Below are 21,795 nucleotides of genomic sequence, written 5' to 3'. Positions count from 1 at the left end.
ATGTTGATGACATATTGTTAGCTTGCACTAATATGTCAATGTTGCATGACTGCAAAGCATTCCTTGCTAAGCATTTTGACATGACTGATCTGGGAGAAGCCTCTTATGTATTGGGAATTGAGATAAGTAGAGACAGAAGCAAGGGTCTGCTAGGTCTCTCACAGAAAGCTTACATAGAAAAGATATTAAATAGGTTTAATATGCAAGATTGTGCAGGCACAGATGTGCCTATTTCGAAGGGAGACAAGTTCAGTAGAGACCAAGCACCTAAAACTGATCAAGAAAAGTTGGAGATGGCTGACAAGCCTTATGCCTCTCTGGTAGGGAGTCTAATGTATGCGCAGGTCTGCACAAGACCAGATATAGCATTTCCTATAAGTGTATTGGGAAGATTCCAATCAAATCCTGGACAAGCTCACTGGATTGCAGGTAAGAGAGTTATGCGATATCTGCAGAGGACAAAGAGTTATAAGTTGGTTTTTAAAAGAAGTGACAGATTGGAATTGGAAGGTTTTGCAGATGCAGACTTTGCAGGATGCAAAGATGATCTAAAATCAACATCAGGTTTTGTTTTTCGTTTTGCAGGAGCTGCAATATCATGGAGAAGCATCAAACAACCTCTCACAGTTGCTTCAACTATGTTGGCTGAATTTCTAGCCTGTTATGAAGCAACCTCTCAAGCTATGTGGTTAAAGAACTTTATCTCTAGTCTAAATGTGGTTGAGTCAATTGACAGACCTATACAACTTTGGAATGACAACAGTGCAACAGTCCTTTTTGCAAAAGGGAACAAAAGGACCAAAGCTTCAAGAATCCTAGAAGTTAAGTTCTTTACTGTCAAGGAGAAAATAAGAGATGGATACACTACATTAGATCATATCAGCACAAACGACAGGATAGCTGATCCACTCACAAAAGGATTGCCTAATGGTGTGTTCCATAAACATGTGATTAGTATGGGACTAACAACTGAATTGAGTGGCTAAAACAGTGGGAGCATCAGTGGGAGTTTGGTTCTTTTTGGTTCAGCACTTGTTAATTAGTTTTGTTTCTGTTTCAGTTTGCTTAACTAGTAGAGTTACAATGGATGATTTCAGACTTGAGGTTAATAAAGTTTTATATTCAGTTTAATTACTGGAATTGTTTTATAATTGCTTGAACACATATTTATGACAGCAATACTAGCATAAAGAGAAGCTGTACAGGTTTTTGTGTTCATGACAGTTGTGTCTTTGTTTGTTCAAAGACAAGACCTTGGTAGTCATTTGCAGGGACAATAGAGTAGTCATGATATAATTAAGCACTTCCAGGTTTTTCATGATTACTCTGAAGTTTTAATCTTGATCGAAGCTTCATGTAGTGTTGGAAAATTTTAAGTGTGATTATAAAGGTTTCGATAACTGTATGTTCAATATGCCTCGATAATTCCTTATAATTTTCCAAAACTGACAGTTGCTTGGTGGGAATTTTGTTTAGTTGAAACTCCACAAGGCCTTAAAGTGATCAGTGAAATTTGCTTTGTGATTATTGACCAAGTGGGAGACTGTAAGACAATAACTTGTCTTACGTAAATGTGGTCTTCTAATCCTATAAGGATTTGGCAATTCACACTGATCTAGGAGTGCAAACTTAAACATTATCTGCGGTTCTTTTTCTAGAGAGTGTTTTAATAAGAAAAGAACTTAGAGAATTCCTAATTCTATATGGATTGAAACACACTATCCTAATGCAATCTGGATTGCTTAAGTATTTCTTAATGGGCAGGAAACTTAAGTAAATGCATATAAATAGAGGTCCCTTCTCTATCAGTCGATACACATACTCATACAGAAATCTCACCCCATAAGAGAAAGAGCTTAAGGACTGCATAGAAGAAGAAGATCTCTATCCTACCTACTGAAGCCATGTCTGATCAAGGTTAGTATTATTGAATAAAGGCTTGAAATAACTTACAGAGCATACTTCAAAGTAATTTTCATAGGCACAAGCACTCACTCCTTTTTTTTTTCTTTTTTTTTTTTCTGACAAGCAGAGGGAAAAACCCCAGAAAAACAAACTAACAGACTACCAGTCAATCACTCTTATTTAACTTTAGATAAACACGTCCATGAGCAAGAGAATTAATAAATTCCGCTGCTGCCTCGCTGTCTGGTAGCATAGATTCAAGAATTCCACTCTTCACAAGCAATTCCACATCCCTGGCACTGTCAATCAGGCGGTCCATGACGAAGACATAGTTGTTGATGTAATGATCATGGAGCTCACACTGCTCATAGGCAATCAGATTGCGGAAGAAAATTTCTGTTGAACCCCGTATTCCCACCTGTGGAATTTTGAGGATTCCATTTTCAAATTGTATGTCAAATAAGTTTTTATCTTTAACCATCATAAACTTGACTCCAGCCTGGTGTAATTCTGGTGCAATTGGTATGGTTAAAGTTTTTAGTTTTCTTCTGGTTGGAAGATCAGAAGGTAAAGGTCGATGACAGTTTAGCACAAAGCCAACAAAATGGTGTATTTTAGTCATAGAGTGAGAGAGTTTTTTCAAAATTTCATCAAATGGCCTAATGTACACCCTATTGTGGAAGAAATCATGGGATAGCTTAATGAGGGATGTTTCGAGAGGAATTGTATTGTTGGCATGGACTAAGGAGTAGAGAACTCGAGGATAAAAAGTGGCACCTGATTTTCAAGCAACAACATGTCGTATATAATGTCCCTTAGCATCCATGGTTTTCTAAATATTCGGTCGTTTTCCTTTTGTAGTGTTAGGAAAGAAGCTCTGAGCATGACCTTAGAGGTAAAAGTGGTCGTTTCTGTTGGCTGACTTTTTTTTAGGAGCTTTTGTAACCCATTTTTCCACTATTGTGACTAGGGCTGGGCATTCAATTTGGTAACTTTGTCAAACCACTCGAACCAAACCAATGGTTTGGGTGGTTTGGTTTTTTTTCAATTATTTTTTTGTCATAAGTTTGAACTCAAACCAAATTGAAATATAAGGTTTGGTGTACGGTTTGCAATATTCAAAACCACGGTTTAACCAAACCAAACCGATAGTATTAAAAAATATTATATATAATATTATTGTAAGACATATATAATACATAGTTTCAATCTTTTCTTTTTCTTCTCTCTCCATCTTTCCATTTGTCTTGTATCCATTAGTCTCTCTCTCTCTCCTTTTTTTTCTCCTTCTTCTTACGTCCATCTTCACTCCCTCTCCCCCTCTCCCTTGTTTCTTTTTCTTCTTCTTCTTCTCTCCCTTCTTTTTCTCCTCTTCTTCTTCTCCATCTCCCCTCTCCTTCGCTTTTATTTCTTATTCTCTCTCTCTCTCTCTCTCTCTCTCTCTCTCTCTCTCAGAAAGCTAAAAAACCCAAACTGAACCAAACCAACTCACCAAGTCCGTTTAACCGAAGTGGTCGGTTTTTATCAATTATGGTTTGGTTTTGGTTTCCAAAATAGCCAAAACCAAGGCATTCGATTCGGTACTCGGGTTGAGCCCAAAACCGAGCCAACCCAAACCGAACCCACCCCTAATCGTGACTCATTTTTCTACTATGTGCTTAGTTTTGTATTTACTTCAATGAGAGAAAAATAAGAGAATGTATGTCGAATACGGACAAATACAGAAAAATTCAAAACTAAATGTACGTTGATTTTCAATAATTAAAGCTAAATACAGAAATATTCAAAACTTACCTATTAAACCTATATGTAAGTACTCTTGATGTCCAACACTTACCTATTATTTTTGTACATGTGTCAAATTGTAATTTGCAAAAAAGGGGTATAAAACATGTCCAACACTTTATAGAATACAATATTAATGTCTTTATTATTTTTACTTTTACTTTTATACAAGAAATATTGGGGAAGAGGTGATTTAAACACAGAATATCTCAAGTGCATGGGTAATTGCTCTTAACCACTAGAGCTAAAGCTCTTCGCTATGCATGTGTTAACATTAATAAGAAACCATTTGGTAGAACCACAAAGCCAAAGCTTAAATAAAAAAAATATATAGAGATTAATATCTCTTCATAAATATAGCATGCTTTACGAGTACAAGTTGAAGTCTATATAGTTACAAGAGAAAACATGATCGGGTTAATTTCAAGCAGTTTCTGTAACTTCATCTCATCATATATCTTACACCACATGAAGAGGCAGAAATAAGTCGTACAGTGCTAAGTGATGATCATCCAGATTTGCGGTTCGGAACCCAGATAATATGATCAGTGGGAAGGAAATGGCAGATGGGAATTTTTCCGGGCTTAGCTTTGAGGATTTGGAAGGCCAAATGCTTTGGGTTCCATTCTGATGTGTCTAGATGGCAGATGGCTACTGCTTTAACCTTCACCCCATCATCGCCTTTCAGGGAGAGAACATAAGCTGCTGTTGGTTTTATTGCATGGCAGTAGAACACAGCATAGGGATAGTTCTGCTTATGACACACAACGACTTTGTCACCCGCCAGCTTCTTCAGTCCCGGCATTGTTGTATACTTGTGCATGGCCATGGTGGCTCCTTTTTCCAATACCTCCGTCGAGATTGCTTGAACGTTTCTTGTTCTAAGCTTCGAAGTGCTAAAATCAACCATTGATTCTAAAGATGTGGCGCAATATTTTTCCTCTCCCTTAACGCCTGGAGCTTCACACTCTTTGATTGTTTGCTTAATTGTTTTGGCTTCCACAGATGTTGGCTTCACTGAAAAATGGTTGAAAATTTCTGATAGTTTGTTAGAGGAGAAGGGGATCGATTGAGCACTTTCACGTGGCAGGAAAGTAGCCTTGTTTGAATTTCTTAGGAATTGGAAGTTCATTGTTGCGCCAGGGCGCATGTCCTTCTCCAAGAAGAAAATAGCTACGTTTTTATAATTGTCAGTGGGATGATCATATCTAATGTAATAAATTCCATTTGCCAATGGGATATTTTCAGGTTTGCCCTTGTGGTCAGTTTGCTTTCCATTCCCAACAGCATTCATGATATTTGTGCTCTTTTCTTCATTTGTGGAGTCTGCAAATTATATATCAACGGCATAATGGAAAATAAAGTGATCAGCCGATTGAAGAGTGAGTGACACATTTGTGAATATGTTGCCATACGTACTCTAGTACCATACTATAATCACTCATGTACGTTCTTACGTGTTATGAAGTAGACCTGGCATTCGTGTCGTGCTCATGTCAACCTGTTTTTCTTAACGGGTTGACACAACACGACACAATAAGAAAACGGGTTGGAAATGACCAACACGAACACAACCCATTACAATTCGTGAATCACACGACATGACACGATTCACACGATAAGAATTAAAAAAATAATGATAAAAATAAAAACAGAAATATTAAATCCTTAAATCAACCAGTTCAAAAAATATATATATTCAAACAATCACAGGATCTAGAAGATGATGAGAGAGAGAGAGAGAGAGAGAGAGAGAGAGAGAGATGGAACAGGGGTATTGCGCTACCACTCTCTTAATGAGTGAACCTTCCTTTGAGAGCTTGGGTTTGAAACCTCCAGAGTATGTTCCTCTTCTTTCTCATAAATTGATGCTGTTGATTGATGACGATTATTATGGTGGAGGAAAAGATGGAAGAGAAGAAAGTGAAGAAGAAAGAAGAAAAGTTGCTGCATAATTATGGTGGAGGAAAAGACGAAAGAGAAGAAGAAAGTGAAGAAGAAAGATAAAAAGCAAAGAAAATCGGGGGAATGGGGGAGTAAAAGACGAAAGAGAAGAAAGAGAAGGAAAAAGAGAGATAAATTTACAAAATACCCCCGCTTAACGGGTTGATTCGTGTTTTCATGAATTCACATGGAAATGACCCGTTAGCTTACCGTGTGGCTAACGGATTGACACGCTAGCAACATGACATGATAACACGGACCCGAATATTGAATTTTTTTTTGCAAATTCATGTCCTGTATGATATTGTCAGGATTCTAAAGTGCTTAACACAAACCAGGATGCAGAAGTTCACTGATAGCTCTTGGCATCTGTGTGTTTGGCAGGACGGAGTTCCAATAAAGTTGAGGTGCTGGTTGAGCAGCATGGTTTGCCAGTGCCACCGCTGCTAGCTGCAACATTAATTCGAACTCTAATTAAAATCAAATCTCACAAAGTGTAATTAATTAGTAGACGACACTTAAGTACTAAATAAAATCGGAGAGAATTATAGGAACACAAAACTTTCGTTTATATAGAGTACAATGAGAGATAATGGAAAAGTTAATCAAATTGCGGAGCTTACACTGAGAAGAGCAAAGATGAGTGGGAGATGAAACCCCATTAGGACTGAAATTAACTTGGCAACAGATGTTGCTAGCGGATATGAAGCAAGAAATTAAAGAAAGTCGGAGCTGGCTCTTATGGTAACAATAGCAACTGGCTTCACCATTTTATAGAGGGAAGGGAATTGTTCCCCTGTACAGACGAATGATGAGTGGTACCCAGAAGTAATACTCCGCCCACCAATATAGAGCTTAATTACTTCCCACTGCTTCACTCACTTAAATTCATTTGAGGCAAATGGCATGATGTGATGTATCAGACATAATTGTGAGGGTATACTAGTGATTTACCTCGTTAACTTCTTTTTTTGCCAATTTCCCTCCTGCCATCTCAACATTTCATCCAATTTTCTGTTAAATCATTAAAAAAAAATTTGGAGAAAAAGAAGAGAAAAGATAACACAAAATAAAAACCACATCTCCTCAGTTTTTTTCTTCCCCTCCCCTCTGTTTTTTTTCTCCCCCTCCCCCTCTGCCCGATGCTTCTCCCGAGGCCAACCAGCCCCACCCCCGACTCAACACAATTCACTTGTTCCTGGTTGGGGCTAATTTTATTGCTATCAATATACACTACTACAAAAACGCTCAACAGGGACCATTTTATTGGAGACTAAAATAAAAACAGTCTCTATAGAATGTTATTAGGGACTGATAATAGAAATAGTCTCTAAAAAATGATAAAAGGGACTGATTCAATAATTTTCCATGACTAATAATTTTAAAAACACTGAAATCCGTGCCTTTAGTATTAAAGAAATTATATATAATACTTTCATGTCAGATATATATTAGAAAATAAGGCACTGACAAATTAATCAGTGCCTAAGTTCTCCACCATTTCCAGTAGTGAGCACGAATCAACACAAAAACTTAATTAAAATTTTAAAAATATATAAATAAAAGACTCATTATACCAACTAAGTGAAATTGTACGTATACCAAAATGGCTTTCCTCCTTTTTCTCCTCCCAAGATTCCTACCTCTCTCTGCTTACTCTCTCTCTCTCTCTCTCTCAATTATTATTTTCTTAACCACACTCTCGTTTGACTTCCCAAGATTGCTACTGTTTCCTCCTTTTTCTCCTCTTTTCCTTCCATTACTCTCTCTCTCTCTCTCTCTCTCTCTTATATTTTCTTAACAACTCTCTTTAAACTTCTCTTTTTCTCTCCTTCAAATCTATTGCACCCCTTTTGTCTATTCTTGTTTTCTTCTAATTCTCGTCTTTTTCTTGGTATTGTGTTGTGTCTGGATTTCTTGGTCTAGTTTTCAATTTAATTCTTGGTATTGTGTTTGTAAATCTAACCCATTGTCTGGTTTGGGCTAGATCTGTGTTATTTCTCTTACAAATCTTTCATTTGAATGTGTTTTGCTTAGCGACTCATGGTTTTTGTTTGACCGGTTATAGAAATAAAACGTATGGGACAAGTTCTTGCTGTTGTTGATGGCATATTGAATCTATTTGAAAGGTAGTTTAATGAAATTTCTCATGTTCATCAATGAATTCACTCTCTGTCAAAATCATAAATTTCTTTGTATTTTTTTAGTGGGTATTTGTGTTTTTGAATTTTGAGGATTTAATTGTGTTTATGTTTATGGTAGTGCAGATGCAGTTGATAGGCTTAATGCTCTCGGGGGCAGAGGTGAATTTCTACTCCTTTTTCAACACTAAGGGCATGTTTACGTATCAATAATGGAGAAAGTAAGGAATCAGAGAACTTAGGAATCGGGGAACTACTGAATCGGTATGGGAAGAATCATTACCATTAAGTTGTTTACTAAACATATGGAATTAGCAAAGGAATAGGGTTAATTCCCATTGTTATAGTTTACTAATTTTCATGAATCAGAATTCAAATTAATTTGATTACTAAAATGTCTTGCACATTTTCACCACAGCATATATATAATTCTCAAATTGGCTAAGGAGACCAAACTAAAATGTCATACATGACGACTGAATTATAAAAAAAATAATAATAACAAAAAAACAGTCTGTACAAGTTTGATAGATACAGGACCAATGTTTTCGAAAAGCCAACAAATAATTGAGCTGGGATGGTGTTACTGTTGGTCAGTATATATATATGCTGAGTGCATATACAAAAATACATAACAAAAGAAAATTAGTAGAAGAACAAAGGAAGGAAGCCCTTTGTCATTCAACTGTCACCCCATTTCTATATATTCTTCTTCCCGGTAGTCGTCAATGCTTCAGAGTTGCAGATGGGGCACACATTCTTCACACGATTAAACTCCCCCTAGTTGGAATTATGGTAAAGTGGTAAGGGTATTTTTGGAAGTCAATAAGAGAAAACAGGAATGGGAATCGTATCGACTACTCCCCCCTAGTTGATCTGATACCTAGTTTTGAGGGGATGTGATTACGAATTTTGAGGTGGGGCCCACTTTTTTTTTCATTCCTGATTGCAAGTAAACGCAGGGGAAGTCAGGAATGGAAATCATTCCCTTTCCTCCCATACCCATTACTGATACGTAAACATGCCCTAATTTTCTTTTCTTTTTTTGAAATGGTCAATTTTTAGTCCTAAATCTAGATATTTATTGCTTTTCAGGAAGATGAGCTCTCTCCTTCAGTTCAACATGCAAAGACTCTTCTAGTGTATCTCCATAATCCGTGGTCGGAAAAAATACTTCTTGGGGAGGAGGTTCTCTCAGCTTGACGGAGTACAAGGTTTACAAGAGTGACGGTTTGCAAACCGAACGGGTAAAAGCAAACCGAACGGGAAAAAGAAAACCGATGAATGGTTTAAAGAACCTATGTTTAAACATATTGAAACAACTTTGACCCAAGAAAAAAGATATTAAAACAACAAAATGGCTATGGGACAATCAGATATTAAAAATAATAATTAAAAAGAAGTTTATGTTTTTAGGGACTGATAAGTATTCTGTACCTTTTAATTCTATTAGGCACGGATGTATTTGTAATGCATGTATGCGTATTGGTTGGACAGAATGTGGGACCCATTGGGAAAATAAGTCACGGAAATTTGCAATATGTGCCGTATTAGCAATAGAGGACCCCTATAAAAGACATTGTTATAAGTCAGTGCCTGTTACTACATTAGGCACTGTTTTCAGTCCCTAAAGAATGTAAAAGGGACTGATTACCCTCAGTCTCTTTTAGTCCTTTTTTTAGTAGTGATATTTAGCAAGCAGTTGTTATGTTGTGCCCACTAAGAGGGTTGAACATTATTGCTATCAATATTTTATTACAGTAGTTGCCTTCTTGTGGGACAAACAACTTGGAAAGAATGACTATCTTCCAATTTTGAATATTCTTATGTTAGAATTTAGAGAAGGTGTGATGTGTGTTGCTCCGATACCACTGTTGGATTGTGGGGGAAACAAAGTGATTTTATTAGATTTGGAGGAGAATAGTACATAGGTGAGTGTAGGCTAATTGGCCTCCTAATAATATTAGCTTATTGGCCACCACACTTGATTTAGAATAGTTTGGGCTATTTGGCCCTTACACTTTGATTGGTGAGCTTATTGGCTCCTCAACATAGTTTAATTTGGGTAGCTCTTGGCTCCCTAATGGTTTGGGAGTTCTCTTGTTACCATGGGAGTTCTCTTGTTACACTCCACATTTCATTGTGGTTGCATGTCTATTTATAGGCATCTTTGCCTACATCACCAAGTATGTGGCTTTTACTAGAAACTTCTATATTTTACAATATTTATTTTTGTGGCTATTGTTTAGCCATCATACTCCACCTCCTTGTTCTTTTCTCCACAACTCTAGATTCTTCCACCAACTTGATCTCTTTACTCCATAAGTGTGTGGCTTTCTAGAATAATCTTGCATGTAGCTACTTACTTCCAATCAAGCTATAGTACTTTCTTCAAGCTTCTACATTTCTCCACACATTTCTTTAGCACAAATGTGCATTAATTTCAACATCTTAGAAAAATCGTCAACAAGAAAAAACAACTTTGAACTTGGACTTTGAGTGATGTTATGTGCATTAATTTCAACATCTTAGAAAAATCGTCAACAAGAAAAACGACTTTGAACTTGGACCAAGAAAAAACGACTTTGAACTTGGACTTTGAGTGATGTTATGTGCATTAATTTCAACATCTTAGAAAAATCGTCAACAAGAAAAAACAACTTTGAACTTGGACTTCGAGTGATTAACATGGAAGATGAGCTGGTATCAGTTATCAGCTGCCTTAAAAATAAAAGGAAATAGTCAAAAAAGGGAAAACGTTTATGACCACATATATCACTGCAAGAACTTTGAGTACTTTGTGAAGGCCAAGTCCTCTCCTGGTGGCCCAAAGGTTTCAATATCAATAATTTGCATTCTGTGGTTGTTGTTTGCCGACTTCTCAATTTGTAGTGATGTTCACATTAAAATCTGAAAACGCATCCGTGAGATTTTTTATTACCGTTAAAAAGATCATGACACACATCCTATAATGCAAGCAGCATGGATAATGGCAAATGATATTATGGCTGAAAGCGAATGATATAATTTCTTCTTGACAAATGATATTATGGTTAAGCAACGACACATACACAAAGCAGCATGCTAGTGCAAGCTTATTACCTAATGGCTCATGGCTTCCTTCTCTTCCTCTTATTCTCTTCCATTATAACTATAAATATTCATGCTTGCAAACAAACTGAACGCAGCTCCCTTCTGTCCTTTGCCTTCACTCTATCTTATCCTCCTTTAAATTGGACATCCATTGATTGCTGTCGTTGGAAGGGCATAATTTGTGATCAAGATGGTTGGGTCACCTATTTGCTCTTGCCTTCCAAAGGGGTCAAAGCAGATATCTCTTCCTTTTCACTTGCAAATCTCACCCACTTGAACTTTTCCCATAATTCACTATATGGTTCACTTGAAACTCAGTTCTTCTTGTCTTGGAATCAACTTATGAGTTCGTCACTGAGAGGGTTGTATGGGGTTGCCTTTTACCAATTGTGGATGCTGGGTAAAAAATGAACTTTGCATTACTGTATGAGCTAGCAGACAATTTATGTCGAGTCCTTAGTTTCGAACAAGGTCTAAAATATCGATGATATCGGAAATATCGGTAGTCCAAAAACACGAAAATTTCGATGGAAATATCGGGATATTATCGATATCGATAAAAATTAAATAAAAACTACGAAAATTGTAAGAAAAACTTGGAAATTTTTATTGAAGCTTTGGAGAAGGTTTATTTAGTCAATTATCTATTAGTTTATCACAAAAAATTAGAAGGAAATGCATTGCATGATGGATTTAATTTATTTAAGTTGATTATACAGCGAGCTAGCAAACACTGTAAGTATAGAAAATATGTAGTAATTAATGAGAAAAGATAAAACACACCATAATCATTTATATATAATGATTTACTATAATATTTTACACTTTATACATTGCATGGTAAGATGCATGAGTGACTTAGTACCACATAGAGTTCCTATGAGGTTCAAAATTTTCACTATCTTCATCATCTCTATGTGTAGAGTAAGTGTATTGTGAAGAGTAGTCATCAAATGATAAATCCCCAAAATAGTTTTGCATGTAATTGTTAACATGCCACCCATATAAATATAAATATTTTAGCATATTATCACAAAAACATAAATGATATGGTGGTTAAGGTGTTGGAGGAGTAAAATGGGAGGGGTTCAAATCCCCTTTGTGTTTTTTTTCTCCCTTTTTTTCCTTTTTTTTTTCTTTTTTTTTTCCCTTCACATCAATATTTTCAATATTTTAGCGATATTACACCGATATTTTGACAAAATATTGCTGAAGTGAGAACGAAATTATCGACATCGATATTTTCCGATATTATCATTGATATTGTTGATATTTATACGATATGTACATGGATATGTTCCGAAATATCCGTGATTCGAAACAATCGAAATATCCTCGATAATTCGTCGATATTATCGATATTTCATACTATGGTTTCGAATACCCAACCCCGCCACGCGACAAAAGAAACTTAACACCATTCCCCAAAGTCAAACTTGCTTTTCCCACTTTGTCTTTGCTTAGTTTTATCAATCAAAAAACAAAGCCACCGAAAGCAATTGTGTCAACAAAGTCATGGGAGGTGCCCATAACAAAACACATCACATGCCATCAAATTTAAACCCAATTCCAACACAATTGAGTCACCTAGACTTAAATATAATTTTGTTGGGTTTAATATATCCATGAATTTACTCCGAGTGTCATCTTTTCTGCCTTTCGTCTTTTGCTTGATATACCATTTTTCTAAAGTTCATCTGTTTGGTCATGTAGTTGACAGTTGGTAGTGACTTGTGGATAAGGTCCGGTCCTCTCATCGTGGCCCTCTTTGGACCTTGTGGCATTAGTGGGAATATCTCTTAAGACCCAATGAGCTCCTCTTTGGTTTCATTAGTAGGAATATCTCTTCAACCACACAATTTAAATTGTGGTTGTTGTTTGCCGACTTCTCAATTTGCAGTGACGCTTGCATCCTTTTCAAGCATCATTGCTCTTATATATGTAAATACCTGTGAGCAACGGCGCATACACAAAAACATGCTAGTGCAAGTTTATAACCTAATGGCTCATGCCTTCGTTCTCTTCCTCTTATTCTCTTACATTATATCTACACATATTCATGCCTGCAAACAAACTGAACGCAGCTCCCTCCTATCCTTTGCCTCCACTTTATCTTCTTCCCCTTTAAATTGGACATCCATTGATTGCTGTCGTTGGAAGGGCATCACTTGTGATCAAGATGGTTGGGTCACCCGTTTGCTCTTGCCTTCCAAAGGGCTCAAAGGAGGTATCTCTCCCTTTGCACTTGCAAATCTCACCCACCTGAACCTTTCCCACAATTCACTATATGGTTCACTTGAAACTCAGTTCTTTTTGTCTTTGAATCAACTTGAGATCCTAGATTTGAGCTATAACCATCTTTCTGGAGAGCTACCACTTTCTCTACCATCCAGCAATATCCGGACAGTTGATTTGTCCAGCAATCACTTCTTTGGTGCAATTCCATCTTCATTCTTCCAACAAGCAAGCAACTTGACTAGTTTCAATGTCAACAACAACACCTTCACAGGGTATGTGCCATCCTCTATTTGTCTCCATTATTCTCCCTCCCTTAGGCTATTGGATTTTTCTTCCAATCTATTTAATGGCGACCTTGCTCCTGGGTTAGGGAACTGTTCTGAATTGCAGGTTTTTCGTGCCAGTCACAATAACCTCTCAGGATTACTTCCAGAAGATATCTATAATGCTACTAAACTTGAAGAAATTGCATTGCCTTTCAATTCACTACATGGAGCCATTAGTGATAAAATTGTCAACCTCACCAACCTTGCCATCCTTGACCTCTCCTTTAATCATTTTGGGGGCGAGCTTCCTCTCAATTTGGGGAAGCTCTCCAAGTTGAAGTTTGTGACCTTTGATTTCAACAATTTAGAAGGTGCTTTGCCCCCATCTTTGATGAATTGCACAAACCTTGTAGAACTGCATTTGGGAAACAACAACTTGGAAGGAGATATCTCCATGCTTGATTTCTCAAGACTGAGTCAACTTACTAAACTTGACCTAAGGGTCAATAACTTCACTGGTGAAGTTCCAGTAAGCCTTTACTCATGTAGGTCCCTAAAAGCCATTGGGTTGGCTAAAAATCATCTAAAGGGACAAATACAAGCTGAGATTCTTTCATTGAAATCCTTGTCCTTCCTCTCGCTTGGTGGCAACCGATTCACCAAGCTCACATGGGCAATGAAGATATTGATGAGTATCAAAAGTCTTCACACACTCTCGCTTGCTGGTTCCTATGAAGGTGAGGGAATGCCATCTGATGATGACATGGTTGATTTTGACGGATTCCACAACCTTCGGGTATTGAATTTGGCTGATTCTAACCTCAATGGTCAAATACCTTTATGGATATCAAAGCTCAAGAATCTAGAGATCTTGCAACTGAGTTTCAATCAAATCACAGGGCCAATTCCAAGTTGGTTGGGGACTCTTCCTAGGCTGTTTTATATAGACTTGTCAAACAACCGAATTTCAGGTGAATTTCCAAAGAAGCTTTGTAGACTGCCCAGGTTGCTTTATGGACTTAATATTGCATCTCAAGCATACCAATATGAATTTGAATTGCCTATCTACGGCAGCAGCAGCGTAGCCCCATTTCAAATTTTTCCAACACATAAATTGTCTTTTTTTCCAGCAACGATAGTCTTATCTAAGAATAACATTGTTGGTGATATACCTACGGAGATCGGCCAATTACAGCTTCTCCAGGAGTTGTATCTTGACTCCAACAACTTCTCGGGCATCATTCCAGACCAAATATCAAACCTGAAAAATTTAGAGATTTTGACCCTCTCCATGAATCTCTTGTCTGGAATAATCCCATCGTCATTGGCGAGCCTTAATTTCTTAAAAGAATTTAATGTCTCATACAATAATCTCGAAGGATCAATACCAACAAGCACCCAACTCCAAAGCTTTGAAGCTTCTGCGTTTGAGGGGAACCCAAAACTTTGTGGTGCGCCACTTCCAAATAAGTGCGAACCAAATAAAGGCATTGATGCAGATAACAAGAACAACAAAGACGTGCACAATGGGCTCCATCAACTTCCATGGTTTTATATATTTGTAGCATTGGGGTTTATAGTGGGATTTTGGGGAGTTTGTGGCTCCTTAATTATTAACAAGACATGGAGATACACATATTTCCGCTTCATAGACAATGTACAAGATATGCTTATCTATGTGATGATAACAGTCCCCCTTAACAGGATGGAAAGAAGGCTTAGAGGCTAGATATATGTATTATTAATATTGTACTTTTAATTTTGCATTTTCAGTTTGCTTTTCCCTTTTTCTTTTTGTTCTTCTTCATTTCTTGTCATGACAGATTCACCTGAAAAAAAATTCACATAAAAACGCTGCATTGTCAATGATTGGACCTCTTCCATGAAATGAGAGGACCGTCACCCACACTACATCACCCTGCATGTTGGTAATTTTTAACAACAATATTAAAACCTTGCAAGTGCACAAATCAAATGATAGTATAGTAAGCAAGCAAGGGTCATTCCCACAGAGAGTGTAATCTAAAGATATGTTTATCAATGTCACACAATGAAAATTAAAACACAAGGACTTCCACACACACGCCAACACTAAGGGGGGTTTTGATTTGATTTTGAGAATAAACAAAACAAGGAAAAGAAAAAGAGTTTAAGAGAAATTGGTTTAGAATCAGTCAAGAACAATAGCTAGGACTCACTATCCACCTCCAAATAATCAATCAATCAATCCATAAACAACAATAGATAATCAATTTCTAGCAAGCATATGATGACAACACTCACAACAAGATCATGGCATTTGACTCGAGTTGTATGATTCTCTCTTAAGTGTATGTAAAGTGTATGGCATTTACATCAATACGTGTATTCTTAATTGAAATTCAGTATGGCATTTACTCAAATTAACAATCAAGAATCCATTAAGATCAAAGAGAATATGAGTGTCACAAAAACCCTAAAACATGGCATTTGTTATTAGGAATTCAAGAATCGATTTCTCATAACTAGTTCTTAACCCAACTATTTGTTGCAAACAAGAACACATTCAATATGGCAATTGACCTATGTTCTACAACAATTTAATTCCAATACATGCTTCAAAGTTAGCTACTCAAAGAAACAAAATATCAGAATTCACATAACATAGAGAAACTGAAATCATCACGCTTGTAGAAACTGAAAAATCCATTCAAACTTGTTTATAGAATTGAAATCATGTTTAGGGCTTCAAGATAAGCCCTAACTAACAAGAAATTAGTTACCCATGTTCTTGGATGAACTCCAAAAATAAATACATAAGAACTGAAAATTTAAAGAAGAAGAGAAAAGAAAGAACTCGTTTGCAGCTTTCTCCTCTTGTGCGGTTGATCTCCTTAGGATGTGAATCCTCATTTTGAGGGCTTTGGCTGGCCTTTTATATGACTTATATCAGAGTCCTAAACCCAAAAATTGACTAAAAAGTTTCCAATAAGTCTTGGTAAACAAGGAATCCAAATAGGAAAGTAATGATCACGATTCCTAACTCCACAAGAAAATACAGCTCAGCCCAATTGTCACACGATTTGGGGATCTTTGGCCTTCTAGAAAAATCAGTAAAAACATATTTTAGAAAGATAAATGTCTTATCTTTCCAACCATATTGCAGGTAACTTGGAAAATTCTGGAAGGCTGCTGTTTCTTCACATTCACATAACATGTACGAAACTGTCCTGTCTGCACGTGGGCTAACTTTACTTGTAAAACTGGGAGCTTTACTAATATACCCAAAATAGCGGCTAAAATTATTTTATTTTTTTTATAAAAAAAAATCACATGTCTGCCATTGAGTGTTGAAGTTCCTATAAATTACATGTCTGCCATTGATCAACTTAAAACAAGCCCAAAAAAAAAAAAACCCAAAACAAGCCCAGCAAGCCCGAAGTACATTGTTAATACCATATCATAGAAGTACATTGATAATACCATGTCATAAAAATACATTGTTAATACCATTTCGTACAAAAAAAAAACTCAAAAAACCCCCTAAAAAAAAGTTCAGCATGACATCCAATATCTTTTGAAGAAACCACCTCTAATTGTTCTCAGTTTCACCAAAAACAATCACAAAGGCAAAAGGAAATACCTCTAAAAGAAAAAAGAAAAAAAAAGTACACTGTTAATACTATGTCATACACTATCTTCCTAGTAAAAATCACATTATGCATATCATAAACTTCAAGTGCACATCTATATATAGAGAGAGAGCAAAATATAGAGCATGCTTTGTTACTGAAATATGTTAATACTATGTCATAGAAGTACACTGTTAATACTATATCATAGAAATCATCTCAGTTGCAGGGTATGAATAGTATAAAAACTGTTCATACCACTTACTGGAAGTTAACAACTACATCATTTCATTTGCATAATAGGTACGATAAAGAATCGAAACAATACCAAACATCAAAACCAAGTCAAAACTAAACAATGTTTTATGCATTAAAATCACAAAGAACCTAGATCACTAAGAATCTAAATCCAAGAACAGTAATCATCAAATTTCTTTTCTTTTGTTCAATTTTCTCAATAACCAAACATTAGATAGCATACACAGATAGAGCCAAACAAGTCAACAACAATGAGAAAAACAAGTATAATGAATTCTAAATCACTAATTCCAATTATTATATCATTCTAAAATAGAAAAAGCAATACATCAATGACTCATATTGATTAATTAAGTATTTTATCCCAAGAACTCATCCCAAAATTCTAACTACCACTAACTCTAGCACCGTTGACGAGCCAAATTAATGAAGAATCAAATTGAATCACCAAATCACCGTTGAAACCTCAATTCAATCATACACTCAACAAACACAGAAATTAATAACAATAAAAAATACGAGAAATTAAAAATTTCACAGTAACGTCTAAGAGCTTTTGTGCATGAGAGACTGAGTAATTCTTTAGAGAATCTCTCTCCTGGCGGCGTATCCGTACTGAGACCGACGAATGTTATCCAATAATCATTCCTAGTACGATCCCTGCCTTCTTTGCCAGGCTCATTCTTCCAGAGGAGTTCTTAGCTTCGTCTTCGTCCACGTTGAGGTTGCTGCGATTAACATCGCTCAGATTTGACGACGGTGGAGAAGGAACTGGAGGCGTGTTGTCGGCCGACGGAGATTGAGACGGAGATGATTTGTCACGACCCAACCCACGGATTTAAGTAATTTTGGGTTAAGACGTGATTCACACCTTAATTATAGAATTTAATAAAAACTATAACTAAAATGTGAAGAAACATTTAAATAAATAAAGTAAATATTTCACATAGAATATTTGAAACAACAACATCTGAAAGTTTAAAATAGTTATATTATTTTACAAGCCAGAACTACTAAAGAGTTTACTAAAAGACTAACTCATTATTTATCCACAAGCTATGTACACAGTACACCCTTATAAATATGCCAAAATCATCACAAGCTTTAGATTTCAGGTTCAGTACCTGCAAAATCTATTAGGGGGTGAGCGAAACCACAGCTCAGTAGGGACATAAACCTTTTTACATGAAATTGATATAATTAAATTAAATGACGAACAATTACCCCGCCAAATATCACATTATTAATAATAATGCATGAATGAGCTTCAATTCTAATTCCCGTTAATTCATATAACTGGACAAGCAGACCTGCACGTCCCATACCATGCTTATACCACTTGGTCCCGGATGCCCATTTATATGAACTAACACCCATTTCAACTGTCCCATAATTCCCCTTTTGTTAGTCATCTTGCCTAACTCCCTTTCACCAGTTCCGAATCACCCAATAAAAACCATGTGCACTGTGGGATCCCTGAGACCTGGTACCTGCCAAGAGTTAGACTCAACTACACAAAAGATTATATCCATTACCCTCTTTCCCATCATTATTATCTCCAATCAACATCTCCAACTAATTTTCATGACATGATATAATTATGCATTTCACATATCTATATATCCCACAACAATGTAGCTATTCAAAATATCACCAATGTACCAACATTGTACAACCAATCAAGAACACATAGACATTCCAAGAATAACATTCAATTGTAACAAGAATATTAATCAAATAATCATATCACGCATAATATATTGTTCACAAAATTTAATTAAAACAATCTCTGTAAAAGGCCCCCAAGAAACCCCTACCTTGTTTCCAAAGCTAGTTCCAAGTTTAGGAAAACACAAGCTAAGCCCTTATGTCTCTTCCAAGAATTCCTCACTATTCTCTCTCTCTCTCTCTCTCTCTCTCTCTCTCTCTCTCTACGTTTTTCTCTCCTTGCTGGAATTTTTATGCAAGCTTCAGTTCTCTCAAAACAATGTCCTATTTATAGAACAATCAAGGAGGAATCAAACACGTTTTCATTGGTGGGAAGGTGATGACTATGTATGAACTTGGGCTCCAAGACTTGAATAGCGGCTGTCACTTAATTTGCCAACACCTCATGCTAAACAAGGCTTACTCACCTAGGTAGAAAGACACTTGGAATCTTTAAAATGTGTTTAGAATGACACTTGGAGTCTTCAAGTGTGTTTGTAAAAAAATATCTAAGCTTTTGAACTTGGTCAGTGTTGTGTAGATACAGCTGCACCAAAATGGATTAAGCTGCATCCTCAACTTGTGATACTCGCAAGTGCACGAGCCGTTCGGTAGTATAGCGTATGTAAGTGCGAGGTCGATCCCACGAGGATTGGTGATTGAATGATCCCATTCATTTTCCCTACACAAAACAGAAATGAAAAAGAAAGGAAATAAATAAAACAAGGAAGAAAGAAAATAACTAACTCAAGTAGATAAGTTCCCAAGTTCAATTAGATTAACGGATTGATTCTAGCTAATGTATGATTAAGCCATGGTGTTTGGTCATAACCTTGTGTTCCTAATTCCCTAATTTGATCATTTGTTGTCTAACCTAAAATTAAGCATTAGGAACCCATTAAGCATAGAAGAACAATTTAAACAACCAAGCATGTATCTAATCCCAGTTGTCGAATGTCCATACATACTCTTCCTATTCATAGTTCAATTCGAATTAAAGCATGGTGTATACTCTTAATTCAAACCAAGATAGCTAACATGCAAGCCTAAATGGTGATCAATCATTCAAACTAGCATATTAACTTATAAGCATAATGAATAAGAACATGAACCATAATTGAAACTTGGAAACTAATCAAACTTGAAAAACTAAAGAAAAGAATTTACATAACAATGAAAATTAAAGTAGAACTTGGAAAGATTTAAAGGAAAATTTAGTAAAAGGATTTTTGTTACAATCAATTGAGAACTAGAAAGGAAAACTAAGAGAATTTGAGGGAGAGAAGGGAAGGGAGCTCTAGAGAAGTGTTTGAGAGCTCCCCCCCTTGGGGTGTGTTTACAAGCTTAGAGAACCTCCCTATTTATAGGCCTAAGGAAGTGAAAAATCTGAATTCAATATGGCTAATGCATACAACACTTGTTTTATAAAATTTGAAATGGTTGATGCACTTGTATTAGAAAATTTGAATTGGTTGATGCACTTCACCAATAAATCCCACCAGCAGCCCTAGCTCATCTTCATGTCACCATGACCAAGCTTCCAACCAGCTCAATAGCTCATGCCTAGCTCACCATGACCAAGCTTCCAACCAGAAACAATAGCTCATCCTGAGGTCAGCATGACCAGCAACTTCAAGGGCTTACTAATTGGGCTTCCCTTAAGCAAATTAAGACTTTAAGCACTCAAACTTGAAGTTCAGAATGTCTTCTTTCCAGCCATATATCATTTGGGCCAATCCAAGGTCGGAGGAGGAAGTTAAGGCCAAAACAAATTGCTAACTCATTTTGCGCGCTCATAAAATCCATCCTGAGCATGGCTCTGTGTTTGCTAGGTAACAGAATCCATATTTATCCAATGGGGCTGAATTTTGGATATGTTATAGTACACACCCATTGGAACAACTTTCATGAAGAATGCTGCCTCATCCGAGCTGTGTAGGTTGCTGAAACAAAGCTTGCAATGTGACCTACGGAACTGGACTGGCAGGGGGCTGTGGCCAAAATGAGTTTGTCATTAAGCTCTTCTTCTCTTCATCCAAATTAGGCCTTAACATGCTTGAATTGCATGAATTATGCTCTCTTGCTCTATTTGCCTACAAAACACACAAAGGGAGGCAAATAACTTAGAAATCTAAGAAACTAAGCAAAAGAAGTAAGTAAATAGGGCATGTATATGTATGAAATTATGAGCTTAACAGTCAGCACGAAATGTTTGAGATAGTTGTCAAATGCTATATGTTTATTTAATATTACTACTAATTCTAATAACTAATATGAAAATCTAAAAAAAAAAATATTTAAAAAAAATTAACTCGTATAAATATATATGTACTTATATAAATTTAAATATCTATGTTAAGAACTACATATTTACCAATATATGTAAAAACAAATATGTGGTTTCACAATCTACCCTCCTTAAAGAAATTTCGTCCTCGAAATTAAAACTTACTGGATTAAGAGAACAATTATGGGTACTTTTTACGTATTTCTGTCTCTAATTCCCATGTAGCTTCTTCAATATTCCCATGTAACCAAAGAACTTTGACCAATGGTATTGTTTTCGTACGTAACACTTGTTTCTTATGATCCAAAATCTGTATTGGTCTTTCCTCAAATGACAGTTCTTTATCTAAGTTGAGCTCTCCCCAATCTAGAACATGGGTTGGATCAGGCTCATACTTTCGAAGCATAGAAATATGGAAAACATTATGTATATTCGAAAGTTGAGGTGGTAGTGCTAGCTTATAAGCTACTTCACCAATCCTTTCCAAGATTTCAAATGGTCCAATAAACCTTGGTGCTAATTTTCCAGTTTTTCCAAACCGCTTTACTCCTCTTCGTGGT

At 36.3% G+C, this 21,795-nt stretch overlaps 2 protein-coding genes, 1 long non-coding RNA gene and 2 pseudogenes across 3 annotated transcripts in view; 2 read left to right on the top strand and 3 right to left on the bottom strand.

Annotated features, from left to right (window-relative positions):
- LOC110757546 (F-box/LRR-repeat protein At4g14103-like) overlaps positions 1–21,795 on the bottom strand; it is a 96,092-nt gene that overhangs the window by 46,267 nt on the left and 28,030 nt on the right. The window lies entirely within an intron of this gene.
- On the bottom strand, positions 2,072–3,208 carry LOC148295117 (UPF0481 protein At3g47200-like; annotated as a pseudogene).
- Positions 4,009–6,396, bottom strand: LOC110757561 (BURP domain protein RD22-like). Its single transcript, XM_021959214.2, has 3 exons — positions 6,258–6,396; positions 5,970–6,084; positions 4,009–5,016 (listed from the first exon to the last, which is right to left on the bottom strand). The coding sequence occupies exons 1-3, from the start codon at positions 6,294–6,296 to the stop codon at positions 4,199–4,201; spliced, it is 972 nt and encodes a 323-aa protein (XP_021814906.1). The 5' UTR covers positions 6,297–6,396; the 3' UTR covers positions 4,009–4,198.
- On the top strand, positions 7,281–9,461 carry LOC148295116 (uncharacterized). The gene is made up of 3 exons (XR_015835152.1): positions 7,281–7,763; positions 7,902–8,039; positions 8,871–9,461. It is a non-coding gene; the product is annotated as an uncharacterized LOC148295116 (long non-coding RNA).
- On the top strand, positions 12,714–15,144 carry LOC110757558 (receptor-like protein 2 pseudogene; annotated as a pseudogene).

This window comes from Prunus avium, chromosome 4 (assembly GCF_965620075.1).
Source record: "Prunus avium chromosome 4, drPruAviu1.hap1.1, whole genome shotgun sequence".
In the NCBI taxonomy this organism is placed as follows: Eukaryota; Viridiplantae; Streptophyta; class Magnoliopsida; order Rosales; family Rosaceae; genus Prunus; species Prunus avium.
This window is presented reverse-complemented; position numbering and strand designations above follow the sequence as displayed.